At 34.1% G+C, this 13,965-nt stretch overlaps 2 protein-coding genes across 2 annotated transcripts; one reads left to right on the forward strand and one right to left on the reverse strand.

Annotated features, from left to right (window-relative positions):
* Positions 1-8,414: 8,414 nt before the first annotated feature.
* On the forward strand, positions 8,415-9,824 carry LOC127864198 (uncharacterized). Its single transcript, XM_052403905.1, has 3 exons — positions 8,415-8,603; positions 9,067-9,130; positions 9,728-9,824. Exons 1-3 carry the CDS (start codon positions 8,431-8,433, stop codon positions 9,803-9,805), a joined length of 315 nt encoding a protein of 104 aa, XP_052259865.1. The 5' UTR covers positions 8,415-8,430; the 3' UTR covers positions 9,806-9,824.
* A 756-nt stretch (positions 9,825-10,580) lies between these two features.
* Positions 10,581-13,462, reverse strand: LOC127864194 (putative nuclease HARBI1). The gene is made up of 4 exons (XM_052403902.1): positions 13,317-13,462; positions 12,654-12,726; positions 12,348-12,529; positions 10,581-11,352 (listed from the first exon to the last, which is right to left on the reverse strand). Exons 1-4 carry the CDS (start codon positions 13,319-13,321, stop codon positions 11,133-11,135), a joined length of 480 nt encoding a protein of 159 aa, XP_052259862.1. The 5' UTR covers positions 13,322-13,462; the 3' UTR covers positions 10,581-11,132.
* Positions 13,463-13,965: the final 503 nt, after the last annotated feature.

Here is a 13,965-nt window from a genome sequence, read left to right on the forward strand (position 1 = left end):
CATATAGGATATCCTAGCAATTGTCAAAATATAATGCCCTTGCATGAAACAAAGCTCTTCATAATCATAATTGATGCAAGATCAAATATATCATTGATGGTTACTCTCAAACAGACAGAAAAAAAAACAATGACTGGACAGCAAATTGAAATGAAACGCAAGGCAATACAAGGAGCTTGAATAATGACAATTATAACTAGAGCTTTGTCACAGACGTGACGAATACCCCCACATGACGCATTGAAACAGAATATTTTGCATGTTGTCTTAAAAAAATAAGCGGAAACCATGCTCAATGTTTAAAACGCACTAAGTGACCCCGTGACCTAGTTTTTGACCTGGCATTGCCCATGTTTGAACTTGATCTACACATCATCTAGATGCAACTTCTTACTAAGTGTGGTGAAGATCAGATGAAAACTACTTGAATTAGAGAGCGGACACCATGCTCAATGTTTAAAACGCATTAAGTGAACCCGTGACCCAAGTTTTTGACCCGGCATGACCCATATTCGAACTTGACCTAGACATCACCTAGATATAACATCTGACCAAGTTTGGTGAAGATCGGATGAAAACAACTTTAATCAGAGAGCGGACACTTAATACGGAGCGACCGACCGACTGACCAACAGACAAGCTCAACTTCGTTCGGTGGGGTATAATAAACCAAGAACTAGGCCAGAGTGAAAAAGCTAAGTACAAAATGAAGTAAATTTCAAGGAGAAACTAAAGATGGGTAAATTTGGTGTAACCAAAATTTAGACGTGAGTTTAAGTCCCAAAGTTGGTCAATGTCATAGTCAAGATGAAGCAGGTGATTTTAGTTTATTCAGAGTGTTCATAGAAAATATCCATCCTAGTGTTTAAGCATTGTAGAAAGCGAAAATGTTGTAAGATGGAATGCGTCAATTTGAATTAACTCTTTCCCACCCAAAGCAATGTAAAAATGGCTATGTGAAAACAGCATAAAACCAGAACAGCATGTTAGTAACTCGCAGGCTGTTCAGGTTGTATGCTGTTTGCTGCTAATCAGTATATAAGGGTTTGAAATGAAGCCTTTTAAACTTGCATTTAGTACGATAGGTCTTTATTTAAATTTAACTTTCTGAGGGAATAAAAATGCGTCAAAATACGTATCTAAGTGGTAAAGGGATAAACAACAACAACAACATTTATCAGCAATAAAGCTTAAACAAGCTCTCAGCCTATATAAGCTCTTAGCCTACAAGAGATTGGACTCTGCATTAGTCTAAACCAAAAGTAGGTGAGCGTCAACAGCGACGTGCAGTAAGGTTGATATGGGTGTGTTGGTAGTGTTCAAGTACAACATCCATGCAAGTAAGAAAGATTTGTGTTCACCGTGTAGAGATGGAAGGATGGGTCAATCAATATGTATACCTCCCAAATCTGTCAATGCAGGGGCATACACAATATTTTCGGTCTTCTGATAAATATATTAATTTTAGTACTAGACACATTTTGCTGTCACTTATTATTATTATTGTGATCAACGGAAATAATCACTAACCCTAACCCTAACCCTAACCCTAACCCAGGAGCGTCAAGCAGATCTGGTAAACGGAAGGGCATACTTAAATGTTGACTGTGGAGAATAGATAGCTAAGTATTACAATCATGTACATCCTAGTTCATGCATACAACTACAACCAAATTAAAAACAATAAGGAGTAAACCACTTTACAGTCATATAAGATAATTGCTAAAATTTGTTCTTTTTATTGGTAGCTTAGGGTAAATACAAACAGTGCGAATTATAATCAGAAAACAAAAGTGGGACAGCCACATACATTCTTACAAGAAAAGCCTAGCAAGGCAACATTAAGGTTATACAATTATCTACAACATAACATGTCTGCAAATTTTAATACAATTACCTAACAATTGTTTATATTAATTTTGTATGAGAGAAGTTTTGCCTAACTGCTCCAGATGTATGTTTTTGTTGTTAAAAACAATAAATACAGTAGAAATGTAATGAAGTATTTTTTGGATAATTAACATGTATTAACTTACAAAAATGAGGTCTATGCCCTGCAATGTTGTAACCTTCTGGCTCTTGAGCAATATATCAAAGGGAACATATAACGCTGCCATTTGAAAAACTCGGATATCAACAAGAACAGCAAATAAACGCAAAATCAATTGCATACATTACTGTAAAAACTAATTTCTTTGTCATGGGATGGATCGCCATGATTTAGTTGTATTATGCAGCAAACACATTGACCTTATTGTTGTTTTATGCAGTGAACACAAGACCTGATTGTTGTTTTATGCAGCGCCCCCACATCAATTTACGTAGATCATTTCTAAGGGGTTACATAATGTATGATCATCATCATGCTTCAAGTGTATAACAGTCCTGCAAATCCCTCTTAGAGTAATATTTACCTCTACCTTTAATCTTGATTAACATCACAGGCATCAGGGTGTCATATTTTACTACACAATTGTACCACTCTTACCACACAGGCTTTTTATTTAAATGAAGCACAAGACCACAAAAGCCAATAAGAAACATACAAATATTGCTACATTTATGAATATAATCAGTCAATATGTTAGGGTCGAATGGTATAGCAAGACAGTATACAAAATAAAATAAAATTCTGCAACAAAATTTGCTTTAATTTCCTTTGTTAAAATTATAAAGTAGTTTACTTAAATTCAAATACATCTACTTCTTCAGAATGTGATTCAAACAGAAGAAAGGGAGAAAAACATAAATGTATGTTTTTCTCCTACCAGTTGATAATTTACAAATTATAATAAGTTTAAACAAAGTGAGAAATTTGAGTTGTAACCTATGTTACTATTTTTTATAACAGACAATGGGTATATTAAATATTCTAGTCTGATCGGGATATATGTTATTCCAACGTAATGGCATATTTACATTATTTAGGGATTGGTTGCAATATTTTACAATTGGTAGCATGAACCAATGATTTTTTAAAACATAAGTTATTGATTACAAATGATTGCAGGACTCCTATTAACAGAGCTCCAGATAAGGGCCGTACAGCCGTAAATACGTCTTTTTCATGAAGGTTTAGGCATTTATTTTTATAAACTGGACGTACAATTACGACTTTAATATCCCTTTTACGCATTTACGAATAAATCAGGCGAAAAAATTGTAGACTGGGTTCCGGTATTCTTGTCTATTCTGTCGAATGATTTCCGGTGACTCGTAAACCCGTCAAAAACAATGTCGGCGTGCAAGGGAACACGGATAAACCGAAAGCAGTTCAAAAAAACACTTTGTTGTCATATAATGGCTACATACTGTCATCTAACCATCCCGACATTAAATCTGTAAACCCAGAAAAAGATATTGTCGCCCCGATATTAAACGATTTGATTGCATCGGTGGCTAAAAAGAAAACACGATGGGAAACGGATCCAAACAAAAACATTGAGATTGCGATTGCAAACCCAAATATGATTGGTTTGTCACAGAGAAAATAGAAGACGTATTACGGTTAAATTGTGGAATTTGCTATGCCAACTTTGACACTTAACTGCTAAACTAGTAAAGCAATGATTCTTTTGAGATGAGGCAGTGACATTAGTGTTCATTTACTTAGCTTACTAGATGGCTTGTGTTTTCTTGTCAAGAAAAATAAAGAAATAGTATTTAGTCATGAGTTGTAATGTGTAGTTGTACTTGGATCATAATTCAGAATGGAAAACCTAATAACTGTTTAAGAAACGAAATATATTTATTATAATTGCTGCAAATGTTACTGTAAAGTCAGTTATAAACCCTTCGTTATCCAAGAACACAGGTAGTACAGTACTACCTGTATTTTTAGATATGGTAGTACAGGTACTAATTGATTTTCAGCGTTACTCCTTTTCTTTCTGGCAGTGGGAGTACCGTTACTAATTTCACAAATCCTTATCTTGAGCTCTGTATTAAGGGTTTCAGAATGCATTTTCTGTTTGTTTAAATGAATTACTCCGCGTATTTGTTAATGATTTTAATTTCGGAACAAGGGATTGCAAATTTTTAAATAATGCTATTGGATTTCTAAATAATATATGAGATTACTGGATAAAATGCTCACATTCTAAAAAACATTTATAATTCTGATGTTTATTCTTGAAAATGTATCGTCTTCACAAACAATAAATGCCACTTTTGCTTAGAAAGAACAGATACTGATGCTAAAGTTGTTTTTTTGTTTTTAATTTCAATAAGCATAAAGCCTAATTTCAAGTGCATTGTATATTCAGCAATATTCAGAGTTCATTGACTTTTTATACTGAATAAAAATATGTTCAAGAAAAGTAAAACATTTCATTAAACACTCCATGTCTAAACAACAAAATAAAGGCAAACTAATTGACATATCAGGTACTTCCTAATAGTAACCTGGCACCCTAGCAACCCAGTGATTAGTTCCTATGTTCCAATCAATCTGTTATGTCATTATTTTTTCAGGAAAACATTTTATGTTTGTAATATTTTTTTAATAAATCAATAAATTAATAATGTTTTAGAATAATAAATAAAAACGTACTGATTTAAAGTGAATATTCTAAAAATTATTGGCATTTTATTTTACATGTGTAGCAAATTTAGCTTAATCTTAAACAAAGGCCTTTTTTCCAAACTGTATATAATTATACTATTTTGTTAACAAAAAAATAAATAATGTGATAGCATTTTTAAATACAAAGAAATAACTCAAGATTTATCAGATACATGTATGTGGCATAATGTCCAAAATAAGTGGGTGGTCGAAGTTATAGGAATTTATGAAACTATCGAAAAAAGAATAGCATGAAATATGTAGGGCCTGGGGGGTTCAAATATTGTATGCACTCAATTTGGGGCTTCTTTTTTAAGCAATTATATAAAGACTTCCTGACCAAAATCAAGGTAATATTACTTTTAAATCATTAACGTATTGGCATACACCAAAAAAGTTGTAGAATATTTGAAGGAAAACATACGCATTTAACTTGTGATGTGAAATGTCCAATGGTTACGAAAATTACCGATCTTCCTTTTTTGCGAAAAAACAGCATGTCGCGGTTTACAAAAAACAAATGACTGCACCCATAAACAAGATGTGTTTGAGAAACACAATGTCCCCCTATATGATGCTGACCTTGTAGGATGACCTTGACCTTGACCCTTCACCACTCAAAATGTGCAGCTCCTTGAAATACACACGCATTTCAAATACAAAATTGCTAGCTTCAATATTGCAGAAGTGACATTACATGCGCAATTTTGACCCATATACTTGACCTTGAAGGATGACCTTGACCTTTCACCACTCAAAATGTGCAGCTCCATGAGATACACATGCATGCCAAATATCAAGTTGCTATCTTCAATATTGCAAAAGTATTCATAAAATAAGCGATTTGGGCCACATATATTTGACCTCTGACATTGAAGGATGACCTTGACCTTAACCTTTTACCACTCAAAATGTGCAACTCCATGAGATACACATGCATGCCAAATATCAAGTTGCTATCTTCAATATTGCAAAAGTATTCATAAAATAAGCGATTTGGGCCACATATATTTGACCTCTGACCTTGAAGGATGACCTTGACCTTGACCTTTCACCATTCAAAATGTGCAGCTCTATTAGATACACATGCATGCCAAATATCAAGTTGCTATCTTAAATATTGCAAAAGTATTCATAAAATGAGCGATTTTGGCCACCTATATTTAACCTCTGACCTTGAAGGATGACCTTGACCTTGACCTTTTACCACACAAAATGTGCAGCTTTATGAGATACACATGCATGCCAAATATGAAGTTGCTATCTTTAATATAGCAAAAGTTATTGCAAAATGTTAAAGTTGGCGCATACAGACCAACCAACAGACCAACAGACCAACAGACCAACCAACCAACCAACCAACAGACAGGGCAAAAACAATATGTCCCCCACTACTAAAGTGGGGGACATAAAAATATTTTAATGTTACTGACTATAACGGGTTGATACGTACATGTATGATTTTGCTTCTCATTTAATAAAGTGACAATATCAAGGCCGACACACTTGAAATATGAAGGATATTCTGTCCTTTGGCCTATGTCTATCAATACAGTGTATATAAATACGATCGGCAACTTCCGAAACCAATCGGAAAATGTTGACAGGCACAAAATGTTTTCAAAATTCTTATTTCTGCAAATATTCTACCACATAATGACATTGCTTGTGTATACCAATAAATAAATGATTTTCAAGCAATAGCACGTTGATTTCAATCAGGAACACTGTCTATAACCGTGAAAACAAATATTCCAATCTTTTTGGTTTACAATTTTTGTGATGTAAATAGCTTGTATGTAACATGGAATTGAATGTTCTGTCAGATTAGTGTTTCGACTTTCTGGAGTGGGTGATTTCAGACTGTTTAATCCAACTAGAAAAGAGCTCTTAAACGTTAGTTAGACTCATGTTAAGTGAAGTAATAAAGAACCACTTTTTGTCAACAACGAAAATGTGACCTCCCTTGTTGTATCATGCTACATTTGGAAATGGAAGTGACATATTATACGAGTAATGCCAGTCCAAGGGAGATAACTGATAATTAATTTTTTTACCAAACTTCTCTGTTTGTCCAGGAAATATTACTTAATTTCACTTCATGGAATTGTAGAAGTTCTTAATGTCTTTATTAAACTGAAATACAAACTGAATATACTTTTAGACATGAACTAAAGTCATAAACATGATGTTTGAGGTAAATATATATTGAATTTATGAAATACTCATTCAAAATAATTTGACCACATTAATATTGGTGATAAATAACAGGCTTGATAATGAATTGCTTAGAACATTTTGCTATTATCTGGAATTAATAAATAATTGTCTTAAACTTCAATGTTCAACACAAATTTCCAACACACAGTATCAAATATGGATTTCTTCTCTATTGGGTAAAGACTGCAAAGACATCTACACATTTTCCTGTTGTTAAAAGGAAGATGTCAAGAGTCAAAAGTGGTACTTGAATGACAGGCAACACACATTTGACAACAGACAATGACTTATCACAATATCCCATACCTTAGAACTTAAACCACAGTTCATAATCTGTGATTGGGCTGCATGCCACTGAGGCTGTGGCTGTTATTGATATCAAGTGTATCTTACCTGACAAGACTTAGCTTGTAAGTATTGACTTGACAACTATCCCAGCTGCAGTCACTTCCACCTCAACAAGTTGAAGGTCAGTACAGGTCCAGAGGCTGACTTGAGTTCAATTCCTGCTGCTCACTTGACAACTATTCCAACCTCAGTCACTTCCACCAAGACATGATGGAGGTCTGTATAGTGTCTTACTTAAGTTCTGTTACCATTACTCTCTAGACAACTATTCCAAGCAGTCAATGTCACCTTGACAATTTGGATCTTGTCACTAGATTTTCAGGATCTGATTTCAATTCAATTATTAATTCTGCTGCTCAATAGAAACTATAACACTTACAATCACTTCCACATGGACAGGAAACGAGGTAACTAGACGTCCTGTGTCTGGCTAGAATTCCATTTATTCTCAATACCCACATAACATCTTTCACTGGCTGACCAATCTGTCTTCAGTACATCAACTGTGAATATACAAAAACAAAAATAAATGAAATAATGCATCTGATTTTTGTAAGTAAAATTATTTGTAAAGAAATTCATTTTGTTCTCTACGTACTAAGAAGACCATCTGTTAGGGCAAAAAAGTGCACCTAAAAGATAAGCAGGTTTTTGCAAAAATTCATACCTGTATCTATTTATATTCTTTATTGCTGTGAAACCATTATTATTCGTCAGACATTAATTTTCGTCTTTTTCGTCCTTCGACCAATGGACGAATTCAAAATCCTAACGAACGATCATGTCACATAATATTATTTGAAACAAATAAGACTGAATTACCGTAGGCATGAGGCATTTAAATCCAGCGTAATCCACGCATATACACAGGGCTCAAAATTAACACTCGCACACTCGCAAAATGCGAGTAAAAATTGCAAGGTAAGTTATAAGCCACTATTATTTTTTGCAAGTAAAGAAATAGTGAAAAAAAACGAGTTATATTGCTAAATGCGTTTGACGGCGTGAATGCTAAACCGTAGTGGTGCATTTACGATTTCGTTGATGAAACGGAATTTTTGTTAAGTCGTAAACGACTACATGTACATAAATCTCGATACGTAATTTACGATCGTATAAAAAACGTAAATATTTATGAAACGGCCTCCATCAACGAAATCGCAAATGCATCATACATAAAATACGACTACATAAATATACGTATTTTGTAACCGATAAACATAGTGACGCAGTCTAAAAAAAATGCATGACGTAGTTATCGCGCGTTCTGTCAGCAGACGTAAACATCGCTTAAAGTAATGATGGCGACTGAGCCTGTGGTCAAACGGATGAAAAACAAAAACTGGAACGCATCGGAAACGACAATTCTTGTCGAACGGTGTGTTGAAGGGTATAGCCTTCTGTTTGGAAGTCATTCGCCTTCGGTAACGGAAGGGAAAAAGGATTTGTTTTGGAAGGAAACAATTGAAATGTGAGTTGTGAACTTGTTCATTTTGTTGATCTTAAAGTTGAAGTTAAATTTATCGCATATTTTCATATTCATAAGTTAAACTATATTGCTTAGAGTAGTCGTTTTTGTTCTTTCTATGCAGAAAGGCGATTGAAGCTCGATTAGCAGTTTCATATCGATTTATTTAGGCCTAGGACATTATTAAATTCTGGCTCACAATAACTTGAATGAGACATACGTAATGCATTGTCATGTCATGTCAGTAATGTTGTTGTTCAATTATCTTATATTTTATTTCAAGAATGTATAAGATACACATGCCAAAAACATGTACAGTACATGGTTCTGGGCTCGTTTCTCTATAGCTGAGCAACCAAAATTTTAAAGATGTTGTAATAAGTTGTTTTGTGCCTACTTACTGTCTCATGGTATAAATAATTAATTTCTCAGATAAAAGTTTTCAATGTTATTTAATTCCATGCAGGATAAATGCAGTTGGACCCGGTAGAAGTTTGCATGAGGCAAAAAGAAAATGGGTGGACCTAAAAGTAAGTTGTATGTGTGTGTGATTTATGTTTCATTCAATTTTCAACAAAGCATTAAAGTGTGTTTTTTTTCCATATGCCATATAAATATGCAGTATTTTAAACCTCAGTGTAAATTTCATGTGTCTTAATAACTTGTAATTGCTTCTATGATGTTGACAATTCTGTTGTATATTGATGTTTATATTATGCTTTCCGGTGGTTTATAGAAAAATATTAGTGAAATAAAACTGGTATTCCACTGTTTTAAACAGTGAAAAATAACAGTGTGATATGACGTCATTTTTTCAACGAAATGACGTCATAAATCCAGCGAAAGTATCCAGTTTAACTCATTAACAACGTAAATAAACAGTGAAAAAAACATAAAATAAAAAGAAAATTTGTTCGATTGATGGAATATCGATTTTATTTCACTCGAGATCATAGAAAATATATATTTTCACTCGTGACTGCGCCACTCGTGAAAATATTGTTTTCTATGATCACTCGTGAAATAGAATCGATATTCCACCGAATCCAACAAATATCCTCTATATATTTATTGATACAAATACATTTTATTGTAAGTGTAGTTAAAATAAATGTTATATTTGTTAGAGTTCCACAAAGGCCAAAGAAAAAAAATTAAAAAGGAAGTGGGAAAAACAGGTGGTGGACCTGCGCCAGACAAGTTGACACCACTTGAAGAAAAGGTAGTTATAAATTTAATTTGTGAACATTAAACAATGAATTTCACTCTAGACAATAATTCCTATTCATTAATTTTGATTCCAGACTGTATTGCAAATTTCTGTAGATCAACATTGACAGTAGAATTTTTTTAGTTATATTACTATAATTATGGATTAGGTTCTTGAACATTTAACTTACCACAATCTATCAGCCTTGTTCAGGCCATGAGGTAAATATGTAGGTCTGTTGTTTTTTCTTTTTGACTTTGCTACTTTAGGAATAAAAAGAACCAAAACTCAAAACTTAAACAAATTTTCAATTTTATAAGTATAACAAGAGATGTGTTTGTCAGAAACACATTGCCCCCTATTGCGCCCATTTAAAATCTTGAACGACACTTGACGCATATGCATTTAACCCTTTTTCTCTGAGAAATCATTCAGCACACATTTTTAACCAGATTTTCCGAAGGAAAAAAACTGGTTATTAGATTGGCGAATGCGGGCTGGCTGGCTGGCTGGCTGGCGGGCGGAACAAGCTTGTCCGGACCATAACTATGTCGTTCATTGTCAGATTTTAAAATCATTTGGCACATTTGTTCACCATCATTGGACGGTGTGTCGCGCGAAATAATTACGTTGATATCTCCAAGGTCAAGGTCACACTTTGAGTTCAAAGGTCAAAAATGGCCATAAAGGAGCTTGTCCTGGCCATAACTATGTCATTCATTGTGAGATTTTAAAACCATTTGGCACATTCGTTCACCATCATGGGACGGTGTGTCGCACGAAAGAATCACGTCAATATCTCCAATGTCAAGGTCGCCACGACTAAAAATAGATTTTTTTTAAACAAACTTACAAAGGGGGTTAATTTTGTTTGTTCATTTCAAAAGTTCAGTTTGAGTTTTCTCCCTTTATCAGATTTTTTTTTCACAATGAAAACCTGGTTTTGTGACAATTTTGTCCCTTGTATAGACTTGTTTTGTCTTTATCAGCTGTAAATGAACACACATTTTTAAGACTTGTTTTGTCTTAATCAGATTTAAATGAACACACATTTTTAAGACTTGTTTTGTCTTTATCAGATGTAAATGAACACACATTTTTAAGACTTGTTTTGTCTTTATCAGATGTAAATGAACACACACTTTTAAGACTTGTTTTGTCTTTATCAGATGTTAATTAACACACATGTTTAAGACTTGTTTTGTCTTTATCAGATGTTAATTAACACACATTTTTAAGACTTGTTTTGTCTATGTCTCAGAGCGCGTCACAATATATCCCTTCTTCTTCGAAGGGGGGGGGGGTCATAAAAGAACTAACATTTAACGAAACAGTTCAATCAGCTGCTGCCTCTTGTTGACTGCTGCTCCCTGCACTGGTGCATTGTTTGGAACCTCCTGCTCAATCTCGTCCCCAACTTCTTCGTCTATCAGAGGGACGTTTAATTCCAAGCACAGGTTGTGCAGGCGCATGCAAACTGTTGCAATTTCGCAGCACTTATTAGGCTGGAAAGGCAAGCATCCACCAGTGCGATGCAGACATCTAAAAATTAACCCAAATCTTTATTTAACATAGCAATTAGATACTCAAAGATGCAGGGGGCACTCCTCGTTAAAAAATCTGCACCAAAATTTTCGACATTTTATATGACTAAAATTTGCGGTTTTCAATGAGATCCATTTGATGTCAATATAAAGGAATACAGTATGTTTCTCTATGAAACAAATTGTCAATAGCTTATGAAAACATGTTATTTGTTTCTGTATTCACCATTTATGCCCAATTTAATTTAAATACACTGGAACAATCGCTTTCATATAAAAAGAGGATACACATAATGTTTATGGGCCACGATCTGTGAAAAAGGTGGTTTAATGCATGTGCGTAAATTGTCATCCCAGATTATCCTGTGTAATCCGTTAAGGCTAATCAGGGCAGACACGTTCCGCCTTAACTGGATTTTTGTCATGATGAGTCTCCCTTTAAACGAACAAGAGATGTTTGTCAGAAACATGATGCTGGCTTTGAAATAAAATTTCAATTTATAATTTGGCAGGTCTAAAAATTATTTCCCTTTTATTAGTTCCCTAAGAATGTACTTTTTTACTTTTGACCTTGAAGAATGACCAGACAGTTCAAATGCTATATGCCACCCTACAGGGGGCATAAAATTACAATAAAAACAGAGTGTGTCACCCTTGATTGGCCTGTGCAGACTGCACAGTCTTATCTGGGATGACACTTTACGCACATGCATTAAACCCCCTTTTCACAGAGTGAAGATCATATTTAAGAGTTTAAATAAAATGAATAAGAATATCATTTTATTTTAACCCAAAAATCCACAAGTTACTGGTATGCACAATGTTGTTTTTTGAACAAATATACATTATTGCAAAAATCCTCATTCATTAAAAAAAATCTTAATTAAGTCATGAATTCAAACATTTGAGTATATAAGCTGAAACTAATGATTATATAGAAGTTGACAACTGTCGCGATGAGACTTATACTTCGCTGCTTATATAATAAATTACCTAAATCGTGATTTCAAAACACCAAATGCTGGTTCTACGACTATCCGTCCTCTACATAAATGGTCGCTGTAGGCTTGCTCACCATCATTGGAGGGATGAGGTACAGAGGTCATGAGGTAGGTCCTTAATGGATATCCGCTATCCCCTAGCAGATGACCCACATCATTGGTGCTCAGATATTCCTGTAAATTAAACTATTTTATTGAACAGTCACTTTGTCTATGATATAGCATCTCAATAAGTTTCACCAACCTAGCTTAAGTATATTTTATTTTATGGTAAATTAAATAAATGCAACTAGGTTACTTTTACGCCACTGCTATCAAACACCGCAGCATCATGAGTCGCACCAGGCCATCTTGACACGACATCTGTGAACCTTAAAGAATAGTACATGATTGTGTAAGTTTGAACCAGGTTTTAAAGATAACCACAGTACATACTTTGCATTGACTCTGCCAATGTCTTTATCTGATAATGGCGGAGGTCCTGAAAAATAATATGAAGGCACTTCTGTGAACACAAGTTAAAATTGACTCTCCTTTCTCAAGATGCAGCATGTTTTTTTTTCTTTTAAGATATTATGGGCATTTTTTACTGTTGAATTGAGCTGAAAAGAATAAACAGGTCAAAAGAGTTAGTTAAAATGTTGTAACAGACCATTTATCTGCTATAATTCATCTTGCCACCAGTTGTTTATAACAAGAACTGTCAGATGACAGCGTGCTCGACTATTCGAGTGCTTGACAGTATAACGTAAGCCATCATGAAGAGGAGGGTATACTTTGGGGGTGTGTCATTTAATTTAATATTCAATTATCTAAGTATAAAAGGGGCCATAATGTTTTTTGGGCATGTACATAAATAAACACTATTTGATGATGACAATTGCGCTTGATTCAATTTATGGTATGTCTCTTTTATATATTATTTGATGATAAAAAATCATAATACTAAATTTACATTTACCTCATGTTGGCGTCAACGACAGCCTGTACATTAATGGCATGGAACCCCTTCCTGCACACATAGGCCTCTTCAGCCTCAGCAGGTTTGATAATGGGTACAAGGGTCCCGTCGACTGCCCCAACTACATTTGGCAGCTGACATTTTCTGAAAAAGTCCTGCTTGACAAGCAAAACAGCTGGTCCTTGTGGAAATCTAAAAATATAAATATATTTTTATATAACTGAGTATAAAATTGAAAATAAAAATAATTAAGTGAGCATTATTAAAATAGTTTTATTACAATTTAAGATCATCATATTGTAGCTACATGTTGTAGCTCTTAAATGAAAGTCTATTACATTATTTTGTATAAGCTTAGGTTAAGGTCTTAATGAGGCTTGATCATTTTCAATTCTAAATAATTTAAATGATCCGATGAGAATGAATTGACTTGAATTGCTATGATATAAATAACAAGAGCTGTGTTTGTGAAACACAATGCCCCCGACTGCCCGCTTTGAAGCCATATCTTTGACCTTGAAGGATAACACACACCTTTCACCACCCAAAATGTGCAGCTCCATGAGATACACATGTATGCCAAATATCAAGTTGCTATCTTGAATATTGCAAAAGTTATTACCAAGGTTTAAGTTTTGTGACAGACACA

This window comes from Dreissena polymorpha, chromosome 1, assembly GCF_020536995.1.
Source record: "Dreissena polymorpha isolate Duluth1 chromosome 1, UMN_Dpol_1.0, whole genome shotgun sequence".
NCBI classification, from domain to species: Eukaryota; Metazoa; Mollusca; class Bivalvia; order Myida; family Dreissenidae; genus Dreissena; species Dreissena polymorpha.